The following is a 26,264-nucleotide window of genomic DNA, read 5'->3' on the forward strand; positions in this document are numbered from 1 at the left end:
ATAAACAAGCAAAAGACATCCTTAAGGAACAGAGCTAGCCCAGAGCTGCATGTCCCCAGCAGGACAAGCGGTCAGGACGCTTATGGACGATGGGCTCACAGACAGACAGGGACCCCACAACAGCGGGGCGACACCTTTGAGTCAATTTTGCTGCTAGGACAATTTCCCTGTCACTTTCACAGCCGCTCCCCTTCAGCCCGGGATAACCCTGCTGCACAGAAGGCCGGACTGCGATGTTCCTGTGGCAGATCCAGCTGCCTCCAATGACGGGAGGTGCCAGTGTGCCCTGACAGCAGCTCTGAGATATACACAGAGCGCAGCCCTCAAGTGCGGCTGGGGTTCTTATCGCAATTCCAGCCGCAGGGGGTTAAAATCCAGGGAATGCACATTGGGAACGCAGCACTGGGAGGAGCCGGGAGCGGCCTGAGGGCGCGCCCTGCCCTGGCTGCGCGCACGCGCGGGGCAGCGACAAGATGGCGGCGGCCGCGCTGTGCTGGGCGCTGAGGGCGGCTCGGCAGGTCAGACCCACTCGCTCCCCTCCGTTCCTCTCACCCTGCTTCCCCGCGTCTCTCTGGGATCCTGTCTGCCCGGCCGAGGCGCCGGGGAACGGGCAGGGGAGATGCGGGCAGTGTTTGACCGCTGCGGGCTCGGCCCTGTCCCCACGGTGCGGGAACATCGTGGGTGCGGTGTTATGTAGCGTTCGGTGTAACTTCTGTCTTTTTGTGAAGAGAACTTGCTAACACTTTATATGACGTTCAGTGTTATATACTAATAGAGTATGGAATCTGGGAAGTATGAAAGCTAATCTGTTACTCGTCAGAGAGAGCAAAGATCGGTGCTGCCCCTCGTGAGGGAGATGTAGACAGCGATGATGTGTAGGAAGTGTAACGTGTGATCCAGGAGTTTCACGATGCTGGCACACAGGAGCCGAGGGAGCGGCTGGAGCCGTGTCAGGGAAGGGGTAGGCTGGATATTAGCGAAAGGTTTTCCCCATGCAGGTGGCCGGGCACTGGATCAGGCTCCCCAGGGAGTGGTGACGGCCCCAAGGCTGCCAGAGCTCAAAGGATGTTTGGGCAACACTTCAGACACATGTTGGGATTGTGGGGGCCAGGCATTGAACTCAATACTTGTCAGTCTTTTCCAACTCTGGATATTCCATGCTTTATTGAAATAACAATTCATCCTTGACTAGGGTAGACTATGTGCAACAGGCAGGTACCACAAAGTTTATTTTTTCAATCAGGTTCTCCCCTCGTCCTGCCCAAGGCAGGTGCGGAGCTACTACGTGGACTGGAGGATGCTGCGGGACGTCAAGAGAAGGAAGATGGCCTATGAGTACGCAGATGAGAGGCTGCGGATCAACGCCATCCGCAAGAACTCCATCCTGCCCAAGGAGCTGCAGGTACTGCCGGCTGCCTGCACCCAGCCACACGTGGCTCCTGATGCTCTGGTGTGCTCAGGGCCACAGCAGTCACTTTATAGAGCTAAATAGCTGTCCCAGGTCACAGATGTTGTGTTTCCCCAGCTCACAAGCACAGAATCATGTCATATGATAATCTGGAAGAAGTAACTAAATTGGCTGGCTAATGAAATTTTATTATCCATGTGACTTCAGCCTTCTGGGGGTGTTTACAACAACAGCGTGTTCACCTGACTGGAGGTTGTGTGCATAGGTGGAGTTTTTTGAAACCAGTGCTTGTGTAAGCAGCACATATAACACTTAATACAGTGAAATCGCATACACTGCCCTAACATACATTGTCAAACCTATTTTCTTTACTCCAAATAATTCAGGATAATAAACTCTAGATTTTTTTTTCCCTATTTAAAAATCTGAATGCCTGATCTAGCCCAAACCACCAATCTGTGCAATTAGAAGTGTTTAATTTTACTTGCCTGATCTACAAGCATATAAAACCTGCATCAGAACAGTTAAAACTGTTTTTTAAAATTGACTGCCCTTCTCTCAGCCTGCCTTACTAAGCACCAAAACCATTTGCATGTATTGGATTATTCCTGTATTTGATCTTGCCATGATACTTAAATATCTTAGGAGAGAAAGAATATGAATTTGCTTTTATATATTGACTTTACCATTCTCGGGCAAGTCTGACTGGTGCTGCATGTCCTTATGAAGCAAAACCAATACAGAAAAAAAGCCCCAAAAGAAGATCCTGTAACACCTTCTAAAGATCCCTTTTACTGAAAGCCTAGCATGCTACCTCAGCAGGCAGTTAATAAACAACATATATTTAAATTCAGTTCATCTGAAAGGACTAACCTGCTGTGCAACAAGGAGAAAGCCAAGTGTGTTTTTGACTAACTAATTCCTGGCTTGAGGTTATTCAGTCTGTAATAAGATTAAATCTTGGGTCTCTTAGAGGGCTAGCCCAGCCTGCAACAGGGACAGACAAGCTGATCTGACAGGTTAAAATTAGTGGCTTGAGATTGTTCTCTCTGTGTAATAGATTAATTTGGGGGTCTCTATGTGGATCAGTTTATATGCACTGTTGGAATGCCCAGAAAGGGTGGGCTGAGTGAGGTGTAAGTTCCCAATTAAATAGCAAAGGTTATTCATGAGGTGGTAGAGAAGTTTAGTCAGCAGCTGGATTGTGAGGTCTGGCAGCAAGGCCCCTCTAGCTCCCAGGGAACACAGCTAAACTGTTGTGTTCTGGTCTTGTGTTTTAGGAAGTGGCCGACAAGGAGATCGCTGCCCTGCCGCGGGACAGCTGCCCCGTGAGGATCCGCAACCGCTGCGTGCTCACGTCCCGCCCGCGCGGCGTTAAGCGGCGCTGGAGGCTCAGCAGGATTGTTTTCCGCCACTTTGCTGACCACGCTCAGATGTCCGGTGTACAGAGAGCCATGTGGTAATGATCTGCACGTGCGTGTGCAGTCAGGCAGATGAAACAAACCAGGCTCATTTGTGTGGGGAATTAAAGCAAGACTGTCCTGCCTCAGAGCCCAGCATCAATGTCAAACTAATAAGGGAAAGAGGAGTTGTGCTGATTCATTAAACTCGCTGGATTACAGTTGGTATCAGCTGACAAACAGCAGCACAACATCACTGAACTGGTGTGTGTCAGAGGCAGTTTGATTGTGAGAAAAAAAATCACTATGTGATAGTTGCAGAACTAAGCTGAGGTTTGTGGTATGGGCAATATTAGAAATAAAGACATACAGCACAAGGCTTGTTTAAGCAATTTTTTTGTTGCCATCATATGGTAAGTTCATCATGGTAATTTGGGTAAAAGCATCAGTAAAACTGCACAACAGGACAAAGTGGTATTCTGCTGTGAACAAGGGCAAGCACAGAGTGGAAATAAAACACAGCCTCAAGTTTAGATACTCTTGCTATGCTAACTCAATATATACGTGTATTAACGAGCAGACAACGTGGCTAAAGGACCTGTTACAAACTACACTGTGCTGGTATTTCTCCTGTTCATAGTGCAGTGCTCAGTCCCATGCTTCAAGAACAAGGTGGCAAGGAAGCCCTAGTCCAGACCCTAACAGGAGAGTAATGGCTTCCTTAATTCACAGGTAACAACAAATCTGTCCTTGGGAGACACATGAGAAGGAGGCAGGAAGGACACATTTAGTAACAGGCGTGCTGCTAAGGTCATGTTTGCCCTGTACTCTTCTTCAAAGCACTGCAGTAAAGGGAGGGCAGTGGCTGCTATGTCCTCCCCAGCAGGGGCTGAGAGGTGGCAATGAAAAGGCCAAATACCACTACAGGAAACTGACAGCAACCCATCACACCCAGCTGAGTTATATTTTGGTGTATAAGCCATCTTAATATACTTACTCTCTTACCTTAAAACCCTTTCAAAGTTGGTGGAGAAAGTGGAGCTTATCCCTTGTTTCCTACTGTTCACTGCTGGAGCCAGGGCAAGCTCCCTGTCTCTGGTCTCCTGCTGATAACTGCAGATTGCATCCTGACTGATGCCATCTCAAAGATGGGCTCACAGCTAGCCCAAGCACTTTGATTTCCGAAATTCATAGTAATAGTAATTAGACAGGAATAGTTTCTGAGAGTAATCATTAAATTTGAATACCACAGGATTAACACCATATTGTTTCTGCTTAACTATCAAATGCTTAGATTTCTGCTTTCTTCAGCAGTTCTCCCTTTGTGACATGCTTTATAGTTCAGCACTTTCCCATTTTTAATCAGAAAGTCACCCTGTGACTTTTAATCACCCTGTGAAGTGAGCATGACACTAGCCCCAGCAACCACATGGGTCCAGCTGCCACTGGCAACAGAGGCCTTGACCCATGCTAGTTTAAGATTCCTTTACTTTTACATTCTGTTCTCAGTCTCACAGCACTCCCCACTCCTCTGAGAGGCTTTGGACATATCCCTATGCTTCACTCCTCAGGAAATGCTGAACCACTTGACTGACGGAAATGCTTTATAAGCTATTTTATTTAAATATTTTCTCCAACCTGAAATGGAAAATGACTGTCTTTGCTTGGAAGAAGGTTATGTAAACGATGATCTTTGCAGCACAGCGTGTCTCACATGGAAGATCAATTTTAAGGCGGCCCTTAGAGTGCTTTCAGATATCCATTGGTATGTCCCCTTTGTACTGCTTTTCTCTGCTTTCAACCCAGGCCTTATTGATGGTGCGCTTCATCTCATCGTCCCCTTCCGCATACATCTTCTTTAAAATGTTCATAAGCCCTTCACTAGGATCTGCGGTGTCATAGGCAGCCTTCCTGCAAGACAGATACGTGAGAAGGTCAGGAGTACCCAACAAAAGGAAGGCTGATGTTTGTTTGAAACATCCTGGGTTTGGCAGAGTCTTTAGATCACGGCAGTCTCAGTCAGCTTCCAAATAGGAAGAATCCTAAGAAGCACCTTTAAACCAAGGGCAAGCTGAGTAGAGTATACCTAGAGGTGTCCCATGGGGTGGGACAGTATTTTGATGTGAAGCATTTTGCAATAAACATGACCCTGGAAGCACTCCCAAAATTAACTACAAGAAGCAGAAGTGAAATATAACAGACAGAGAGAGTGCCAATACCTGCTTGTGTTACGTGACAGGTGAATAAAAATGGACAAATGACCACATCAAGCACATTCACAACCCAAAAGGCTTTTTTTCTGCTTCCCATTTTTCAGCTGATCTCCAGAGGTTAACTGAATTCTTAACACACTGCATTTCAAAGCAATTTTCTCCGGTGATGAACAGTGCCACCCGCAGTCAGCACCGTGGAGGATTGTGGCCTGTATGACCCGACTATAAATAATGCCCTCCCTATCCCATTTCCCAAAATCCTGTAGGTAGTCCTAGTGCAGTCCAGCTCAACAACACAGCAGATGAAAACAGATCAGCAGAGGGAGCAGTTTCCTCATGCTCAGGGCTAACCATCGGCTGCACAGACCCTGCCGGGGAGCAGCATTTCTGGAGCACCTCCTTTGACAAACAGTAAATCTTCGGGAATTCTCTGCACAAGATACAGGTTTAACAAAGTGACCCTGTCCCTCCAGAAAACTACATTAATTATCAAGTCACTTCCTCTTAAATCTCCTGTGATGCCATTTGAGTGGAGAAGGCTGTTTTGCCCTGAATTCAGGTACTTATGCCTGATCAGTTTTAGCAAATCACCCTAAAAACATGCACAAAATGAATTGTTGTTGGCAGGGACAAAATTCTCAGAAGTGTTCTCATTTTCAAGGTGTCTGTACGTGTAAAATAACATTAAATCATTTTATGATATACATATATATATTTTATAAACTCTCTCGTCCCCAGGTGTTCCCTGCTGTCATTTACCACAGATACCTGTGCCCATCTAAGCTGCCTGCTGCTCCCAAGCACTTGAAGTATTACAAACTGGCTTGAGACTTTGGGAAACCATCTAAATAAACAAAGACCTGCTTTGCCAAAAGAACACTGGGATTTTTGTGCAGTCATACACAGGTGACAATAATGATTTTGACCAGTAGAGCTGCAGGGGATCTATCCATGTATTTCTATATAATACACACTTGATCTAAAAACAGTCCCCTCACTAATGTTGATTTTGCAATCAATGCTGCCATCAAAATGCAAATGAATCTTTCATTGGTTGATTCCCTTTAGAATTCTCACTGCAGAGCTTCCCAATCACATATCCTATGATACAGCCTTCATCATTAGCAACAGAACAGTGGAGGAATGGCAGCTACTCAAAACTCTAATTTCTTCCTCTCGTAATTCTACAAATATCAAAAGAAATCCCAACCTAACAATCCTCCAACATCTCAGGGCCTCTCCCCCAATCCCCAGAACAGCTGCACAGACAGTAGAGATCTCTCCCAACAGTCCTAAAACAACACAGAGAACAGGAAATGGAAAACAAGATGGAGGGTTGAAAAGACACTTACTCTTTCTCTTTGCTTTCTTTTTCCACTTGAGTGAGACAATCCCATTTTTCCTCCCGCTTCTTCTTACACATGACAAGGATCATGTCTGTCTTTATCTGTATGGTGAACAACAGCAAGGCATGAACTCAGAATGCTTCATAAAGGGATGCCAGTCACAATGAGTAAGGTCAGCTTGTAACATAAGCCTCTTCCACACTCACAAATTCCTGAAACATTTCTCTCAGCTATCCATCATTATGCAGCATACAAACTTATAGCATGTACTCAACCTCAGGGTACAAAGTATTACCTCCACTGTAGACAATTTATATATGTGGTTAATATAATACTAGTACAGTCTTACAGTACCAGTACAGAAGAACATAATGTGCTGCAGGAACACAGTTCAGTGATTTGAAGGATGCTCAAGCACCCAGGACTGCCTGGTAAAGAGTGACTACTTTTTCTAGACTTCTCCAAGCATGCCAAGTTGAGGTAGAGGCTCCTCCAATTTATTTCTCCAAGGACAAGAAACTAGTTTTAGGGTATTGCTTAATCTTGCAACATGTTTGCAAGTTACAAAGCCTGTTGACTTGCAACCCTGACCTAAATTTCACAAAGAACTCCTGCCTGCCAAGGGTCTACTGCAGCTTTAGCTTGGCTAAACAAGTACATGACCACTGCTGGCTTTCATACTGTATTAAAAATCACCAGAGCATCACTCTCGTTTATTTCAGCTGGTTTAGTTTCACTCTGTGCTCATTTTAGGCCAATTTGCAATTGAACAAGTAGCTCTTCACATCTGATGTCACCAAGCACAACAGAGAACTCACAGGAGGTATGTGACACATCTTAGCCTGGAAAGGGGCCACAAGCAGCAGAGTACAGATATCACCAGCCAGCAGCAGTACAATGTTACCAGCTGTCCAGGTTTTGGCAGGGATAGAGTTAATTTTTCCCTTATAAAATTAACATCCTGCTAGGGTTAAACCACCACGCCAGTGTTGAGTTCTGGAGCAACACACCGTTACTAAGGCAGAGTAGGTTCCAGACTTGGCTTTGGGAATTAAGCCTATTTAAGCTTCCCAAGATTTCAGTCTGCTGACAAATCTCCTAAAATCGCAAAGAATTTCTCAGGGGTATTTGAAAGTACAAAGATGCAAGTGAACACTTGGTGGTATTCTCTGCTTAATTATTTCTGAAATCCTGTTGGTGAGCTACTAAATATCCAGACATGATCTCCTGAAATAGGATTCCAGAGACTAATTCTGCAGTTATGACAATCACAGATTAGAAAGACTCATGTTCACAGTGCAGAGACTTAGCAGCAGAAGGAGGCACTGAACATTGAACTAGCCAGGCAATGAACAGGATACTCTGTGAGAGCCCTCAGTGACCTCTAGCAGACAAGGTGCACTGACCTTTCTAGAGCTGCCTTCCACTGAGATGGGCTTCAGGAGGTTGTTGAAGGTCATGGTGTAGTTCTTCCCATTCAGATTCTTCACTAGCAGATCAAATGACCTGGATCCAGGAAGTGGAGGGAGGAAAGGCACAAATATTCCAATCATTACATTGTCTGAAAACCGTTTAGCAGGCTGTTCTTTCCTATTTCTTAGGAAAGTTGAGTACTTCTTGGGAAAGCAGGCCAACAGGCTTGAATTACTTTATTCCCAGGCCTCTCAAAAATCTTCAGTTCAATTTTAAGAAATGAAAAGACTCACAACAAATCAAGATCTTTAGGGTCCTTTCTACCGACAAACTTTGAAAACCAGATTTCCTTAATGTTCACCTCAGTTCTATCACCACAAATACCCAGGGCTAACACTATGTGCCCTGTCAATCATGGCGAGGTGCACTTGTAAAATGAAAACACCCTGATACCCTCAAGTGCTACTAAAAGCTAACACAACTGAAGTTTAAAAAAAGAAAAAAAGGGAGTGGAGCAAAAAAAGGCTAATCCAACTCTCCTGCATTTCAGCGTTCTTGTTGTGCTACAAGATGAACTCACCTCTCTGTGAAATTCACCTGCACATTCTCAGCTGGAAGCTTCTGGACACCATTTAGAGAGATGTAAATCTTAACAAACTTATCTGACTGATCCCAACCTGGAAGTGAAAAAAAGGGATTAAGTTCTTCCTTTTCTCCATAAGCTTCATGCACTCCAACTTCCCCCACAAAGGCCCCTAGAACAACTAGAGTCTTTTCCTTACTGAAGCAATTTTCAGAGTGATAAAAGGAAAACATGAATTATTCAGGAATAACTTGAGAGCAAAGGGAGGTCCCCCCATGTAGCCCTGCTCCCTAATCCCTGCAAATTCTGAGAAAACCCACGTATCAGCTCAGGTCAAAAGAGAGCAAACCGGGCTGTGCAGGGGGAGTCAAGCCAGCTGTTTGCTTCTGCTGCAGTTTCCTTGACCCAGTTCTTCCCCTACTCCCTGCATCTTGAGCAATTCCCTCTCCTCTCACCTACATGGGGAGCAGAGAAGCCAAAGCTTACTCTTACATTCCTGCTAAACACTAAGCAATGGAAAAATACCAACTGGTACAGCAAGGATACTTAATGCATCCCACCAAACACTATTACACAAACATGATCAACACACATCGGAGTTCAGATGGCAAGTAAACATCTGGTAGCTTTTAAAGTGGGGTCTCCAGTGTGGAATAAACACTGGACATGTGGAATAAACAATTAAGGCATCACTATGATGCTAAGTGGCAACTCTAACTCCCAGTAATGCCACCCTGCCATCTCTTCAGAGAGATGCTGGAGCTCCAGAAAAATAATCTTACCATAATTGTTTATTTTCACTGTGTACCCTCCCAGTGATGACTTTTCTTCCTCTGTCACATCTTTTGGCTTCGGTGGAGGCTGATTCTTGATTTCCAGCTCCAGCTTTTGTTTCTCTGCCGCAAGGACATCACGCACCCGCTTCCTAGTGGCTTTCGTGAGCAGCTCTTTAACCTCTTCCAAATCTTTCTGCAACTGGTTCGAAAACAAAGAATCACACGTATACATTAGACACATTCTTTGTGCTCAGGGCTCGCAGCTTTTTATGACAATTTCACGTATTCCAGATGCTGGAATTTCAGCTTTATCAGGTCAGTAGTTTATTTTCCCACTACAATCATTTAAGCACGGAATCATCCCCTCCTCACCCCCTGTCCACTCCTGTAGATATGTACAACCATAAAATCCTAATTCACAGAATGGGTCGGGTTGGAAGGGTGCAACTCCCCTCCTCAACCTCGGCCATCTCAGAGCCTAAGACCGGAAAAGACCTCCAAGACCATCAATTCGGACAAGGTTTAAGCTTTCATTGCTTAACTCTTCATACATTGGTTCCAGCAGGAACCAACAGCAGCTGGGCGGATGGCACAGCTCCCTCAACACGCACCGCCGCAAGGGGAGACCTCCACAGCCCTCAGCGAACGCGGGGACTGACGGCTCCCGCCTCCCAGCCGGGACCCCACCGCTGCCCCCCGCCCCGGACCCCGCCTGCGCCCGGGGGGCAAAGCCGGGAATCGCCTCACCTCCTCCCGCGCCACGGCCATGGCGGCTCCCCGTGGAACCTCTGGAACCTTCCGGCCGCGGGAAGTGACGCGCGGGCCGGGCCCCGCCCGCTCCGGCCCTGAGGAGGCGGGACCGGGAGCTTCTCCCCCGCCCTGGGCTCTGAGGGACGGGCGGGACCGGGAACTTCTCCCCCGCCCTGGGCTCTGAGGGACGGGCGGGACCAGGAGCTTTACCGCCCGCCGACCCCTGAGGGACGGGCGGGATCAGTTTTCCCACCCGCCGGGCTCTGAGGGACGGGCGGGATCAGGCGCTTCCCCGCCTCCCGGGCTGCTCTGTGTGAGGGGCGACTGAGGCAGGCATGGGCTGGATTTTAGTTTGAATCTCCCCTTCAATTTTACAGCAGGTGCTCCCGAACTCGTGGCTGTCAAGGTCGTGGATTAAATTTGCAAAATAAAATGTTATTTTCATTCTTCGGGAAAAGAGTATCAAGCTCATGTAGTGGAGGTAAATGGTGATCGAAGTGGGAGAAACCTCTGTTCCCGGCCTTTAAAGGAAGATGGGCTTATAAACTAAGTGCCCTGTTCTGTGTCTGCTCCTCATTTTCATTACGGTAGAAAAAGACCTTCAAGATCAATTCCAGCAAGATTTAAGCTCAAATTCTAAGATTTCATCAATTAAAAAACAACCAAATCCAGTAGAAGTTGGATGGATGGCACGGTGCCCTCAACACTCACCACCGCAGAGGGAGGCCCCCCAGAACAAATACATAATAAGCTTTCTACAACAAACCCAGAGAGTAAATTACTGTTGGGAAATTGTTCCTGACCTGTAATGTCACAATGTGTACTCTGGGAGTGACTTTGTGAGTAAGAGACTTGGTTATCAAACCATTTGCAAGGAAAATATAGCTTTTATTTATAGAGCATTTGGCGATATGCATGTAAAAACATGCTGGTGTAATGCTACCAAAATTCTCTTCTAAGCATTTTCCTCATCAAAAGAAAAACATGACTGTTTACACTGTTACTAAATCAGCTCAGTGAGCACCAAAAAAAAACTTTCTATAGCCCCACTGGGCATTAAAATGTCCTTGGAAGAAAACATTAAGGCAATAGCATTCTTTCCCTCAGCAGGAACATAGAGGGGACAGTGTTTGCCCCCAGATGTCCTTTATAGACAGTGTGCTCCAAGGCAGAACAGAGCCCTTCAGTGCTGAAAAAGTCAATTTCTCCAGAATAAGATGCCAGTTTGATAACACCTGTTTTACCAAACTGAGGAATGCCAGCTCATTTGCTGGTACGTGGGCTTAGGGTCTGGGTTTCTGTCTCTTCTAAAGTGAACGCCCAGGAACTCCTCTGTAAAGAGATCCGTAGAGGTAGGGAAGGGAGAAGAAATTTGATGAAAATGAATTCATAGAAGTCCTGATGCCAAAGATTTATGTTCAAGTTGGCATTCCCCAAAGTGGTTTTAACAGCTGTTGAACTGAGGTGTTTCTTATAACCCTCTGCTGCAGTGCTTCTGGATCTGCAGTGGAGAAAAAAAATCTGCAAAATGAACTGTGGGTATTCTGAATTTCTATAGGACTATGCATAAGCCTAACCATCTTCAGTAATAGCATTTGGAGACAAGATAGTTGATGTTATCCGAAATACAGTATGGCCAGCTGGAATTTACTTTTAGGTCTTTTTTTAAAATTGATTAAGGGCAGTTGCTTGTCACAGTCTATGTTACAGTTGAGACAGTCAGGATACACAGAGTATTGCCATACAGTTTCAGAAGGTTTTATGCATTTGCCCATACAGAGTAACACCTCACCTCATTAGAAGGCTTCAAGCATCTGCCCATACAGAATAACATCATATCACTTCAGAGGGCTGCAAGCATTTCTGTTATTGTTCCTTAGCCCAACCTTTCATCCCCTCATGTTCACACATTGCCCCTGAGTGCCCTCTGTGCCCTTTAGTGGTTGCTCAGTGCCCCGGGCTCTCCATGGCTCACTGCTGTCAGTGCTGCTCACCTGCTGCTCACAGCTGTACCCACTCCCAATCACCACAAACCGTGTCCCTACAGTTGTTTATTCAAACTACTTCCTTATAATTTTTTTCTGTATAGCAGCAACTGAGAGAAGGAAAAAAGTTTTGGTTTTTAATTTAGCTACTAATCTTTGAGTTTCTCCACACTCAGTTGTGGTCTTATATTATTGTTATGGTCTTATACGTGGTCAAGTGCTCTTATTTTTACCATTTAAATTGATATTGCTTTCTAATTTAAGTTCTGCTTTCTAATTTAAGACTAGAGGAGGAAATGCTTCTGTTAATGTAGAAATGCATTTGAAGTGAGTCTGTAATTTGTTTTTTTCCTTAAGTTTTTTTTTTAAGTGTTTATTTAGTTTCCTTAAATGATGAGCATTTCTGTACACATGGCACTTCCCCTTGAGTGGCAGCTTCCATGTGGAAGAGTTGTCACTCTTGTCATGTAAAAACAAGCTCCACATAGCTCTCCTTTGCAGGAAGCTGCAGCAGCATCTGGATGATGCCTGCTCTCCTGACAAGCACTTTGGATACTGATGTGGAAGTAAATCCATACAAAATGTTATGGCTGGTAAATTTAATCTTCAGCTTTTGTCCGTCTTTACCTTATCTTCCCCTCAAGTGCTGTGTGCTTTTGCTCTTATCTGGGAACAACAGCAGTTCTTCTCAGTTAATGGAAAATAAATCCTGGAGCAGTTGCTCACATGGAAAAATGGTTTTATAGAGCATTTGGATACTTTTGACTGCGGCACATTCTGCTCTGTGCTGTTCTTGCTCAGCCCTGCCCTCTCTCAGTAGTCACTTGCCAGTTTCTTGCTGTTTCCTTCTGCCCCCTGTGTCTCTTCTGCAGGCACCTCAAGGCTTGTGTACTCCAGGGAAGCACGAAATCCTTAACAACAATTACTATCTCACTGCTGTGTGTCACCAACCTTTAGGAGAAGCATTCTCTGTGCTGGACACCTCTCTGCTGGGTGAGGAGCAGGGTGAGCCCTCAGATCTCAGGCACAGCCCCCTGTGCACAGGGACATTATCCTAAGAACCCGCTGGAATCAGCATGCACCCCCTTTGGACAGCCAAGCTGCCAAGTCACTGTGTACTGGTGCAGCAGAGCTGCTGCTGAGAACTGCGTCAGAAAACCTGACACAGCAGCTGCTTCTTCCTGCAAACACATTTAAGCTGCTGCTTAAGTAAATGGCTTAGGAAAATAAGCACCTTATCCCCAAGTCGTTTTCCATTTCCATTTATTTTACAAGGCATCGTTCACACAATGATAACAAGGTACTGATCCGAACAATTTTGTAACAATTAAAAAAGTAAACATTTGTTGTGACCAGGTACATTGAATTGCACTTTTAATAACAAGCATTACACTTATATTTCCATTTTGCACTTTATGTAATACATGGATGTGTTACCCAAGTAGTGGTAGTACTGAATGGTTCTCAGCTGGAAAACTTCATATTCATGGAGTCAGAGCTTTGGAGCTGCTCTGTTTTCAGTGTGCTGGAGCGAATCCACCTTAATGGCAGACACAGAGGGAGATGATTATGCTTGATTGGAAATTTTCTGCATTCATATGTCATCTTTTCCCAATTCAAAGAAGCCAGAGCATCTTCTTCCATGGGAAAGCAAGAGTTCCTAAAGCTCAAGAGAGCTCCTGGCACAGCTTTCAAGGGTGCTATAGCAGAATTGCAAACTCAGGGGTTACTGAAAGGCAGGAATTGAGATCTGAAGAAAAATCTGGGAACACCTGCTGTGGTTTGCATTGGTAGTACCATCCATGTATTATATAAAATACAAAAATAAGAGAAACTGTAAGGAAATTAGTACAGCCCAGGATTCTGGTGGTATCAAATGAAATTTATGACACCAAATCCTTTTGATGTATTTATCCCCTTGTCGTTCTGTTTCTTATATATTATTCTATATGCAAGATATAGTTCTCCAAAGATACATATATATATTCCTTTACAGGTTAAATAAAAGCAAGTCACACCGGAATAAGAAAATAATAAAAAGTAATATCCTAATTCTGTACCCATTTTTTGTTTTTCAGGTAAAAATAGCATGAAATACATTCAGTAGCAAAGCCATTGGGACCCAGGAGAAATGGAGAGCCCTGTATTCCTGGAGAATTGGCCTGTATGTGTGAAGTCACAATCCTGAAATAAACTGTGTAGACTGCTGACCTGGGAAGGATCAGGTCTTGATCAATGCTGAGCATTATTTATCCAGTTGCAAATTCATTGCATTTGCCAAAAGCCATCTGTGGATTAGCTCAGTTCTAAAGGCTGCTGTGACCTCCACCTCCCCTAACACCTGAGAGATCCAAACTTGAGTGTTTCATCATGTCTCTCCTTAGTGTTATTACCTGGAAGGAGCTAATGGGACAGTTCCCAGTAGGATATTAGCACAATAGACAGACAAATAAATTAGTTTTAACCTCTGTGTTTGCACATCTGGTGCAGCCCCTTCATCAGGGTCCAGCTGGGACAGGGGGTGCTTGTCAGCCACAGCAATCCCCCAGAGCTGAGGGAACATCTTTGCCCTCTTCACAATCAATAAGACATGACACTTACTATAGTTTTCTCTCCAGCAGCTGGAAGAACACCAGCACTGTAAGGTAAGAGTGCTTCTGGTATCAAAGCCAAGGTGTTTAGGCTTAGGAGATGGGGCAGAAGTTGCCAATTATCCCTGAGTCTAACAGTAAATGAAAATCCTCTGAGTAAATGAAAATCACCTGATTGCAGCTCTCCCACACATACAAGTAGTTTCATGGATTTCACTGCAGCTACTTAGTAGAAGGAAGGGAACAGCCCCATCTTGATCCTGTGAAGAAAGCATGGCATGTGACTGCCAAATGTTGATACTTTAGAGCTAGTAAATGCAGATTTTTATTTACTCCTAAGCTACCACATTCAGTCAATGAGTGGCATCAGGACCCTGAAGTCAATGGGGCACTTCATGCTTTGTGAAGGGGCTGAACTCCTGCAGTTCTTGGCTTTTTATCTCCATCTCCCCTTGTAAATGGCTGGCTTTATTTCAAGTTGTTCTTAACACAGTAGCAGAGATGATCATTTATCTTCAAAGAAATTTCAAGGGCCAAATAAGAGAAGTCATTTAAAACACCTAACAACGAAAAAAATACTGCATACCTGTGTAAGCACTTTAGCTTAGTTGTAGTAATGTAACTCAGCTGTAGCCAATTAAATCCTCATTAATGGATGGGACAAGGGTGGGTTTATCCACTGGCAGTACTGATTTCATGGCTGACCACCTTTCCTGAGACTGTTTCTGCCAAACCCTAATGCAGATGCACCTCAGGGATTTCACAGTTTCTTGGCTTCTCTACACATGGTATTTTATTTTTTTTCTTTTTATTCCTCTCCAGGTACATTTAGAAACGTAAACTAAGTGGAATAAGTCCTATTACTTTAGAATATTAAGTTTGGTTCACAAAGATAATACAAGACTAGTTCACAAATGTACCACATAACTAAATCAGCCTTGCTTCATTTAGCCTGTAAAGTGTTATAGTCAAAGGAAAACCAACATTTTAAAGTGAAAAGAAGGACTTCCCCCCCCCCCCCCCCCATATTGGGCATCACAGGAAGAGATTATAGTCCAACAAGATAAAAGTTGTAGTAAAAATATTCTTTGGAGGTTTGTTCCTAATCAAAGTAAAGACTTTATTTCAGAATGATGCATTCTTAATAAAATTTAAAAATAGGTTTTAGTTCCACATATCTATTTATAAAATTCAAATTAATTTTAATGAAAGTTTGATCTGAACACATAGTTTACTACCGACTCAGGGAAAAAAGGTTGATCACTCCAGACTTAGGAGCTATGTTAGCTGTTCCAGTGCCACATGGAAACAGCAGTTTCAGTGAGACCTTGATGATGTTTCCTGCTGAAAAGCTGAGCAATAAGCTAGCTATCCCTGACAAATCCACCAAGGATATGTGTGTAGGTGGTTCTGTCACTAAGAGATCTCTTTTCTTGCAGGAAACTAAATTTCCCAATAGCATCTATAGTCAGCAGATAGAATTTTAGCTTGCCTGGTTTAACCATGGAGTCCTGCTCCTTTCCTTCATTCTGAATATTTATCAACATAATGCCATAGAGCTATTTTCTTACTCTTTCAGTATATGCTGAGAAGATGCAGTTTCCACCTAAATATTAATCTTCCAAATGCCATTGCTACAAATGCTACCTTGGATCTACAGCTGGAAGGTGGAAATTGTTTAGTGCCTTTAGGGTCATTGCTTTCTGAAACTTCCTTTGGGCGAGGTAAGCCAGCTTCCATCCGCACAAGGGCTTGAACTCATCATGGCTAGCAGGTAGCAAAAACTTCCAGAGTCAGAAAGCAGCTACACTGAGAAAATGGATGTTGTGTCAAAGCTCATTCTGTAGAATGTGGTGACCTTATTTACCAGTTCATTTTGATGAATTTGGAGAGTCCCACTCCCATGATCTGCTCATTGGATCCTTTGAGGTGATTTAACTCATTCACTTGACAAAAGATGAACTGTAGGGGGATAAATCCACCCACATCTTCTTTTGTTGTTGTTTTTAATTATCTCCAGTACATACTACAAGGACAAGGGACAGGACTGTACAATGGGTGAGCAGGAGTGAGCTCTTAACTCATCTGCTCAGGGAATCACAGCCTAACACATTTCTTTACTCATTCTTACTGAACTTTTCCAATAATGGTTTTAAATCCACTTGTAAGTATGATTTAAGATAAATGAAATGAGAAATTCAGACACTTGTCAAATAACCAGTTTCCCTCATAGGCACAGTACTCTCAAATGCAACAATCAGATGTTCACCAGGTCTCCTTAAATGTCACTTCAGATTTATTATGAATTCAGATTCACATTCTGAATGTGAGACAGAGCTGGTAAGTGAATGACTAACACTGGGTTTAGTCAGTCGAGAGAATGGAAACATTTATGCAAATATTATGAGCAAGACAGTGACAAGGGAAAAAGACCTTTGATAACATTTGCAAAAGAAATACCTTCTATTTCTTCCCCTTTTGTTCCTCACTATATTAATAATTCCAGATAATCACTGTCTTGAAGGTACATTTTAAAATATTAAAGTTTTTAACCCCTTATTCTTAGAAGAGAGAACTGTGTCAGGATGGTGATTATATTTTGATCTTGACTTCTATCAGCTGACTGCCTTGTGGAATTTTTCCTTTGGCACTGGTAACATTAAATTAGTACTACCCTGTCGAAAATAATTCACAATTATGCTTGACAACAAAGCACAAGATGGGTATTATTAAATTTTATTGTACAAAACTGACAATGTATGGCATTCCTTAGAATTAAAAAAAAAAAAAAGGATCAAAACAGAACTAGTGTCCCTGGAAAAATCTTGTAAATGAAACAATTAATACACAACATTTAGTCCAGCAATGACATTTACCTGCAAGACCATCTTCAGACATGACACGTATAATTAAAAAAATATTCCATCAGTTCAAGCAATAGTTTAATTTTCCATGAAATAAGTATTTCTATGAACACTTTATGTTTAGTCAAAACAAATGCTTTTGAACTTTCTTACCTTAAGAGATATAAAACAACCAGACAGGTTTGGGAATCACCAGAGAAGTCTACCCCCACAGGAAAGTCTAGGGCTTGTATTCCACTTGAAAATGCTTGTTTTTATAAAAATAAGTAGTACCAACAAAGTGTTTCCTAACCAAACACTTCTAGCAAACAGATCTTGTTTCTGTGGTATTTTATTCATCAGTGCAGCACAAGCCTCTTGGGTGTTTTATTTGATGCCTCATTTCTGTGTCAAATTTGGAATCTGAATATAGACCCAGGGCAGAGTTTTCATAACTTTTATTAACAAAACCTACCCTTTATTGCACAGGATTTACAAAAGGTCAAAACCATGCAAGGTCTCTGCTCTGCTTCTCAGCAAAAACATCAAATAAGTGTCAAAATGGTTCTCCCTTTATCCCAGTGGAAGGAATTATTCCTTGGAATTCTGAATATAAACATGAATTTTAAAAAGGGAACTAGGGAACTTTAGGTTAAATTCCAGTTGGGCTGTAAATAGCTTTTAAACAACGGTGTTACAAAAACTGCACTACTTGTATTTCTGAAGAAGAAGCAATCCAAAGGAAGGAGCTGTAAGGGAAGCTCATAGCAATTGTGCCAGGAGAGCACAAGCCTACCTTTGCTATGGCCTAAGCTTTACAAAAAGTGCTTCTCTGCAGGATGCAGTTGCTGGGATAAACTTCTGAGATGGTCCCAGGGCCTAAGTTATCCTCAATGTCTTACACTGTGCTTCCTAGGGAGAGATTATGCTGCAGTACTGTACATTTTCCATTCTCTCTCTTCCTCTAGAAGAAGAAAAAGCTTCTATGCAAGACAATAATAATTTCAAATTAGATGTGTATTAAAGACCTAGTTTTGAAATATTTATTTAACATCTAGTCATATAAAATAAAGTGTAAAAGTATGAAGGTATCGGAACGTGGCTTTCAGCAAGGCAGTATGGGAAGTAGGAACTCAACATAAACCAGGACTTTTTTTCCCCCCTTTGAAAAAGGGTCACATCAGAAAATGAATGAAAAACACTGAAGAATTTCACTTCAAGCCTGCACTCCTGCCTCATTGTCCTTTGCCCAGGAGGAGAGAGCAGTGGAAGAATCCTCCCAGGTTTGTGTTGTTCTTTGTGCTCTGGGGCCGCCGTGGCTGGACTATGTGCTGCCCTCTCTGGGAGGCACCGGCGGCTGCGGCGGCGGCGGTGCCTGTGTGCCTGTGGCCGTTTTGATAGAGTTCAGCGTTTTGCTAAACCAAGAGTTTTTGGCAGCTTGGATTTCATTCATAAGGGCTCCTCTCTGGTGCTCCAGCTCCTAAGAAAGCAGAATAGTCAGAATTGATCAAAACCTCATTAATTAACAAAGAAGGATCTTCACACTCAGTCCCTGAAGTCCGGCACTTACTTCCCTTGCAATCTCCCAGGCACTGGGGAGAGAAGACATTCAAACTGCCGAAACAGCACAAGATATTTAGACACACACAAAATCATCCTCTTCTTTTTAAGACAGCTTTTTTTTCTGGAAGTTCAGATATACAGGCATGCAGGTATGTGCTCCCTTTTGGAACAATTTTTTGTGTGATTCAGAACAATTTTGGACTGAGCATGAGGTTAAGGTGACCACCCTGCTGTACTTCAAACAATTTTTTATATGATTCAAAATAATCTTGGGCTGAGCATGACGTTAAGGTGACTGCCCTGCTGTACTTGGATTCCACGTACCTGAATTTTGCACTTGGCTTCCACGAGCTGCAGTTTGGTCTGTGCAAGCTCCAGCTCCATCTCTCTCAGCTGCTTCTTCAGTGCATCCTTCTCATCGTCTGTCTCGATGCCTTTGTTGTCCGTGCTTACAGCAGGCACCTTCAGTGCCCCCTCCTTGCTGAAAATCTCACTGCAGTGTTTGCAGGCCATCACTTTGCCCTGAAATACCCAGAAAGCTCATTCTTAATCCATGTTACAGGAGTTGCTCTACTTCCTGGAAGAGCTATTTTACTTGTCAGACTGCCTCAATCTCAAATCATCTAGTACTGCAGTTTTTATAATTGGCATGAAAAGAATTTGAGTAGTTCATGAACAATTTCCAGGGTACGTTAACCAGTATAAAAATTCCTAAAATTTACTTAGTATGCTCTAAGCACACAGACTTTGCTCCTATATTAGAGTCTTCTTGCTACCAAAGCTTTGTAATATTTATGTCAGCACAAATCAGAAGAGTAAATTATGTCTGAGTAGATGAAACAGCTGGCCTGGCTTGCATAGACTAAATCAGGCTATTGAGCTATTTCAGCAGAATACAGGAACATCAATCCTAGAATTATTTTATGTTATTATCAATAACATTATAAAGTCACTAAAAAGTAACAAATCCAGTTCAGCTTGAGTACTAAAGAAATATGTAGAAGCTACAGCATAGGGTAAACAACTCTGCCTAGTCAGAATTATTATTATTACTAATATTATTGTTATTACCACCTATCAGGAAACTTTTAACTCTTATGTAGGTGTTCCTGGTAAGAGTTTAGAGAGGGGAGAGGAGCCCCTGTGAATATTCTGGGGATGACCCTAGCTGTGCCATTTGGTTTAATTACTTAAACCAATTCTACTTTAATTACAGAAACCCAAATGTATAAACTTTGTCCAATCTGGCCAATTCCAATCCCTCTGCTGTGCACACTTGAGAAACAACATGTTTTGTCTTCTTTTTTTTCCTATTTAATAAAAACATCCAAGTAAATATTGTTTTCTCCACGTTTTTACCAGAAGCATATATTTCAACAGCAAAAAGAAAAGCCAAGTACTAAATACACTTCCAGTTTGAGAGTTCCACAGTCTCTGATGCAAGAAAAAGAACCATGAAAGGAAATAAATCCTTTCCTTGTTTACATCTGCTGAAAAATGCATGTGGGGCTATGTGCTTTAAGTTCAGCTCCCATTTCAGTTCTGTACCCCTGGCATTCAGCAACACCTGTGTCAGGAACACCCCCTGTGCAGAGACATTGTTCTCACCTTCACAACTTCCAGTTCATCCTTACTGGCTGCTTGTTGCTTCTCCAGCCTGGTGCTCAGCTGGGAACAAATCTGGAGCAGAGAAAGCAGTCTCTTAGCTCAAGTTTATTATGCTGAAGTGGAATCTGTGTGGTTTTTAACAAGGGTTTTTGCTAGAACCAATATTTCTTAAATTCTGCCTCAGTGTATGCATTCCCCCTGTAACAACTCCACTGCTGCTGCTAATGATAAAAATCCAGCAGTAATCAATACAGAACCAGAATACAGAGACAGGGACATTTTATGGATGAGTTGGTTTATGATGTTTGTACTGCATTATGTCACAAAGTACAGAAGCATTCACCCTACAGTACTAAAATTAGCTGAAAGACAGGTTATTCCTGACTGCCTAATTAGGAGACTATTAGGAAAGCCACAAAAAGATTTATGACAAATTACAACATTGCTCTCTGAAAGCCTGAAAGGTGGAGCTTGTTTGAAGGATGACATCTGCAATGCTGAAAATTCAGCTCTTGTAACAGGTTGAAAGAAGAAATATGAGAGAGGGTCTCTGGAATGGTACCTGTTTATACTCTGCAATAATGGCTGTGGTTTTCTTGATCTCAGATTCTGCCTTCTCCAGCTGCTTCCTGAAGACTTCCTTCAGCTAGGGATTGAAGGAGAGAAGTTACACAGTACACTGACAGAACTTCCCAAAACGTGTCATCACATTGTTTTCTTTGTGTCTGGCTGTGTTTACAACAGCTCTACAGCTGCTGCTTATGAAATTCCAGTTCTCAGACAAGTGTCTGATTTACTCAGTTTACAAATACTGATTATATCAGTGATAACCAAGAAGTCTATACTGTGGTTATAACCTTTATCTCTGGTTAGAGAATTCTCCTGTAACTTAATTCCCATTCTCTGTGTTAAATGGTGGTATATCATGGCCCACAGAACACAAAGAAAAGCATTACTATTAAGTGGGGTTTACTGATTTAGTTGTTGTTTTTCTGCACACTGTCACAGCAGGTTTGGCCAGATTGTTTGTTTGTTTGCAGATGGAACAAGAAGAATCTCTCAACACTGTCATTTCCATAGCAGGAGGAAAAAAAAAATCTGTTTGGGTCTGTGTCACTGAGTGAAAACACAGCTAACTCATCCTCCTTCAGAACCACTCCACTTGGAGAGGCCTTGGAGTAGGAAAAAAAGCTCACTGCCTTACTTATGGCAAACAGAGAGCTCCATTTTAGAGACACACAATGAATTAACATTAATTGTTGCAGTCACTGTTGCCAAAGAGCAAAAATAAAAATCAAGGTATCACTTTTGAAATCTGCATGTTAGATATACAGGATTACAGAACAAAGACTGAGAATTTTGCAGCTGAGTAGAAACCAGGTTTAGTCAGCAAACTTCTCCCACCCCTGTTCTTCTGCTGTTGCCTTCAGGCAGGAACATTATTTAAGTGATCCAGCAGCTGAATCCAGAATGGGCTCTTACAAGGCAACAACACCTCCAGCTCCTTCATTTTGATGTTTAAGAGGTCTGATCACATCTCCTTAGCTGAGACTGCTCACCACCAGTGACAACAATCATTACAATGCTTGGAAGAGGATAAGCTATGAAAAACTAAACATTCAAAGCTCAATTAAAAAAAAAAAAAAAACCTACTGAAAAATGTACTTTGGAAAAAAAAATTCCCTGGCACTACAAACTTTTACTTTAAACTGCATTTTGAAGACAAAATCATTTTCACATTTACTAACTAAATGGTAAAAGCTGGAGAATGCCTTACCTGAGCAGTTTCCTCTTCCTGCTTCCTTTTCTCTTCCTCAGTCTCCACTAGCTTCTGTTTGGTCACAAGAAGTTCCTTGTTCAAAACATCTGCTTTGTCTTCAGCCTGGAGTCAGAGACACTTGTGTAAGTCAGATGTTCTACAAACACACTGGGATGTACAGCTCAGAAATACACCAGGTTCAGGTTTTAGCATTGCCTTTTCCTGCCTTCTAATGGCACATGTAACTTTTTGATATGAAATCCCCATTTACTGAATTATTTCACTGTGATTCAACACCTGTGCAAAAGGACTTTTGGCCAATTGTTTACCTATGTCCAGGTGGCACATAAACAGATAATATATCCTAGCACAAACAGTGATGTACAGAATATTTTTGTTAGGAGCAATATTAATCTAAGTGAGGGCAGCACAATTTACCTCCTGTGTAATGTCAAATAACTCATGCCATTTTTTAATCTGTGAGCAGGGAAAACATAACTGTAAAATACTTAGGTGCATTGTACCCTACAACGTGATCAAAGGCAAAGGCAAGTGTAAGAGACTATCAGGACCACCAGGAAAATAATTTATTGGTGCAAATAAGTATTATGTGAAGAAACCTGATAATTGAGAATATAATTTTCTCTGGAAGGACCAAGCTTGTGGTGGCACACACTGGGAATCCTTTGTTTTTGTGAGCACTGTCCTCACTGATCATCAGGAGAGAAATTCCAATATATCCAAACATTTCTCAATGTTTGAATTTATTCTGTAGGCCTCCCCAGCTGGAAACACACATAGCAGTCACCACCCTTCCTGTTCAGTAATGAAGTCCAGACAGGAAATGGTTGTGGCCAATTAACACTGACTTTGCTGAAATTACAGGAGGGAAAAGGGCATTGGAAACAAGTAACCACATAGAACTTGTCTCTGAGCTGAAGTTTGGTTTTCTACTGCTGGGGTGGTATAAGCCCTTCTGCCACAGTAACAATGATTAATGAGGATATCAGTGGTGTTTGAGGGCAGCAGAACCAGCTCCACCATCTCTGGGACTGAAGAGATGGATTAAGGATTTCTTCATTGCTAAGTGTGTATAAGGCTGTATGGGAGGGGAAAGGAAAACAAATGGTGCAAGAATGGAAAATTGATGAGATTAACATCTTAGAACAAAAGTAGGGATTACAAGGATATTTATGATGGAAGACCTGTTTAAGATATGCTTTGAAGGAACTTCAAATTTTTCCTCCTTTTTTGTGCTCATTCCAGTTTCTCCTAGCACCTGCAGTGTAGAAAGAGAGGGTTGAATGTGTGGTTCTCTGAAAACTATTGTGTCTGGGGCAAAGGGCTCTGAAAGCTGCTGCCCTCCACATTCCAGTCTCCACAGGGAACACCAGCAGTTATCAGTGAACACCCAGGAGCCCGTTGAATTTTTGGTGCTGTGCCACTTCATTATCTCTGAATTTTTTTGGCTGTACTAGAAGTGCTGTGAAAAACAGATCCACACAGACATTTTGCAATGCTTGAAACTACTCTCCCAAGAACTACATGACACCTTTTTCAAGGAAATGTTTGTTCTTTGCTATCTGCCTAAAGGTTATGGCCTACATTTTCTAAACTACCCCAATGGAGGAGATGCAATCAGTCTTGGCCAGACCCCACTGAGTGCCTACAGTGCCTGAGTGCAGCTAGGAGTGAGGCTGACAGGAAAATAAAGACAAAAATAATTACACTTTGAATGTGTTCATGCTTCCACTTGAGCACAAAACAGGGCTCCTCCTGAGCTGGGAGCCAGCTCAGTTCCCCTTACCTGGTCCAGGTCATTCCTTAAGGCAATTTTGCTGGTCACAAGCTCATGGGCAAGGTCATCGTTCTCCTGCTCCAGCCTCATGCTTGCTTCTTGGAGCCTGCGATTCTCCCTCTGTGCAAAGAGAGGAACAACCAGGAAAGGAAATTAATCCTCAGGAAGAGCAATGAGCAAGTGCATGGTGTGTGCCAAACACTGAGAAGGCAGGAGTGCACATTAAGACAGGACTGCTGCTCTGGGAAACAACAGTGAATTAAGCCAGCAGTGCAAATGCAGCTATTCCACTTCCATCCCACTGGTTTGTGATGTGTAAGGGACACACTGGTTGTAGTGTTTCCCTGTCAAAAATAAACACTAATCTCTCCACAAAAGCACTTGGTTTCTGCTTGCTCATCATCTTAAGATATCAGGCAGATAAATCCCACCCAGCAGCAGCGAACAGGGACCAATTAACAGTTACTCATAATAATGCTTCCAAGCAAAGTAGAAAGCTGCCCTGCTCCACTTTACAAAATCCTGCCTGCAGGGATCCATAAAAATAGTCCACTTTGTAGGTGAGGCAGTGCCAACTTCCCCTCTCCTGTGGGGCCAGCAAAGAACAGCATTCAGCAGGGAACTCCCTACAGCTCCAACATCCTGTGTCACCGTTTGTGCACTGCTCTGCACCTCCTGCCAGTGACACCAGTGTCCCTTACAGTGCCAGGTGGAGAGGGGAGCTCATCCCTCAGCCCAGCACCTGCTGAGGGCAGTAACAGGAACACAAAATGCACAACCTGGAGGCTGCAGGCTCTTGCTTCACTGCCCTCCCTACCCACTCCACACAGGCAGAAATGACTATCTGGAGCATTAACCACAGGAGGTGAAGGAACAGGAGAATGAACAGTCATTAATGTCTTTTAGAAATCTGTGTCTGCTGCTCTAGAGCTGAGAAAAAGAACCATATTCAAAAGATGCCTGTGGGTCAGTGGACTTCTTCTAACATCAAATACAACTCCTCATTTTCAGAAGAACACAGCCAGGTGGGACAGACAAGAGGTGCCTTCCTCCAAACGGATTTTATGAGAAAAAAACTGTGCTGGCTTTCCATCACTGTCTATCTTTTATACCAAACAGGCTGCAAAGGGAATCTCTGCATTATGGAAATTCAAGGAAAAGCACCACGTTCATATGGGAACTCATAGGTGGAAAAACAATAACCTATATGCTGAGATTTCAAAAAGGACTTTATAACTATAGATAAAGATAATTTTGTTCTCCAAAACAGAACAGTGAAACTCCAAATATATCAATTAAAGTCCATGATATATAATAACATATATATTAGCTCTTGTAACATTTTTCAAGAGTTGTTCAGTGAATGCATTCCTACAAAATGATTTCTTGCATAAGTTATTCACCTGTTTTCACTTCTCCCTATTCACCAGCTATGAAATTGCAATTTTTTTTTCTGTTGCAAGCAGATTTTGCATGTTCGCCTTAAACAAAGCCAGGAGCTCTGAGAGGATGCAAATAAAGGTCTCTTCTGTGTGGGAACTTCCTCTGTGGCAGGAAGTAGAACCTCTACAAATTTTCTCTTGTTAATGTGACCCTATTGTGTAACTAGAATAGGCACTGCCCTGTACAGGGAAGTAAGATGGTTTCCCTTCCAAAAGATTGTACTTTGAATAGCTTGTTTTGTACAGAAGCTAAATAAAATGCCTTTGTCTTAACACAGCTAAAATAACCACTGCTAAAAAACACACAACTTTAGGGATCTTTCTTATTTTAAATGCACTTTAGTCTGTTTGGGACAAAGAATTTTAAAAATCAAAAGTAAAATTTTTCTCTAAACATAATATAAGCTTTAAAGCGTAAAACCAAATTGCACTCAATAATGATAATACTAATAACATCTCTAACACATAAAGATGTGTTTTGTTCAGACCATCTTAGAAATGCTGATTTTTACAGACACGGCTCTGCTGGTTGTCAGAACATGAGTTCACCTAAAACTTGAGATCTGAGTCAGACCAGGCTCTGCAGCACCAATACCTTTTCACAGGGATGTTGCTTAGAGGAAAAAAGCAGAAAGTTCTTATGACTTCGACAAAATAACCGAGTTGGCTTTACCATTTTTGCTCTATCTTTGCCAAAAGCTTCAGTGTCTGCCAAGCAAGGCACGCAGTGTGAGCTGAGAGTTCCTGCTTTGCATTCGCAGACAAGTGGGTAAGCAAGCTCTGTGC

The 26,264-nt window shown here is 42.7% G+C and overlaps 3 protein-coding genes across 12 annotated transcripts in view; 1 reads left to right on the forward strand and 2 right to left on the reverse strand.

The window, feature by feature from the left end:
* Positions 1 to 401: 401 nt before the first annotated feature.
* Positions 402 to 3,185, forward strand: MRPS14 (mitochondrial ribosomal protein S14). The gene is made up of 3 exons (XM_064719745.1): positions 402 to 518; positions 1,244 to 1,402; positions 2,689 to 3,185. Exons 1-3 carry the CDS (start codon positions 474 to 476, stop codon positions 2,869 to 2,871), a joined length of 387 nt encoding a protein of 128 aa, XP_064575815.1. The 5' UTR covers positions 402 to 473; the 3' UTR covers positions 2,872 to 3,185.
* Position 3,186: 1 nt separating this feature from the next.
* On the reverse strand, positions 3,187 to 10,090 carry CACYBP (calcyclin binding protein). Its single transcript, XM_064719747.1, has 6 exons — positions 9,887 to 10,090; positions 9,146 to 9,338; positions 8,361 to 8,457; positions 7,774 to 7,873; positions 6,374 to 6,468; positions 3,187 to 4,719 (listed from the first exon to the last, which is right to left on the reverse strand). The coding sequence occupies exons 1-6, from the start codon at positions 9,905 to 9,907 to the stop codon at positions 4,560 to 4,562; spliced, it is 666 nt and encodes a 221-aa protein (XP_064575817.1). The 5' UTR covers positions 9,908 to 10,090; the 3' UTR covers positions 3,187 to 4,559.
* Positions 10,091 to 13,120: 3,030 nt separating this feature from the next.
* Positions 13,121 to 26,264, reverse strand: part of RABGAP1L (RAB GTPase activating protein 1 like) — a 229,596-nt gene continuing 216,452 nt past the window's right edge. For all 10 annotated transcript variants that reach the window (XM_064719782.1, XM_064719785.1, XM_064719784.1 and 7 more), the window contains 6 exons: positions 24,046 to 24,156; positions 22,257 to 22,361; positions 21,042 to 21,125; positions 20,480 to 20,551; positions 19,196 to 19,393; positions 13,121 to 18,788 (listed from right to left, as the gene is read on the reverse strand). In XM_064719782.1, coding sequence (XP_064575852.1) covers positions 18,633 to 18,788; positions 19,196 to 19,393; positions 20,480 to 20,551; positions 21,042 to 21,125; positions 22,257 to 22,361; positions 24,046 to 24,156 — 726 coding nt within the window. In that variant the 3' untranslated portion in view covers positions 13,121 to 18,632. The remainder of the gene's footprint in view (positions 18,789 to 19,195; positions 19,394 to 20,479; positions 20,552 to 21,041; positions 21,126 to 22,256; positions 22,362 to 24,045; positions 24,157 to 26,264) is intronic.

Source organism: Zonotrichia leucophrys, chromosome 8 (genome assembly GCF_028769735.1).
Source record: "Zonotrichia leucophrys gambelii isolate GWCS_2022_RI chromosome 8, RI_Zleu_2.0, whole genome shotgun sequence".
NCBI lineage: Eukaryota > Metazoa > Chordata > Aves > Passeriformes > Passerellidae > Zonotrichia > Zonotrichia leucophrys.

What these genes read in the sequence shown, in the direction of transcription:
- CACYBP (XM_064719747.1), bottom strand. Translation starts at nt 9,907, where the DNA reads ATGGCCGTGGCGCGGGAGGAG. An exon ending in TGGCCGTGGCGCGGGAGGAG is followed by an intron (nt 9,339 to 9,886) that starts GTGAGGCGATTC and finishes TTTTCGAACCAG; the next exon opens with TTGCAGAAAGATTTGGAAGA. An exon ending in AAAGAAAGCAAAGAGAAAGA is followed by an intron (nt 4,720 to 6,373) that starts GTAAGTGTCTTT and finishes TCTGTCTTGCAG; the next exon opens with GAAGGCTGCCTATGACACCG.
- MRPS14 (XM_064719745.1), top strand. Translation starts at nt 474, where the DNA reads ATGGCGGCGGCCGCGCTGTGCTGGGCGCTGAGGGCGGCTCGGCAG. An exon ending in CGCTGAGGGCGGCTCGGCAG is followed by an intron (nt 519 to 1,243) that starts GTCAGACCCACT and finishes TTTTTCAATCAG; the next exon opens with GTTCTCCCCTCGTCCTGCCC. An exon ending in TCCTGCCCAAGGAGCTGCAG is followed by an intron (nt 1,403 to 2,688) that starts GTACTGCCGGCT and finishes CTTGTGTTTTAG; the next exon opens with GAAGTGGCCGACAAGGAGAT.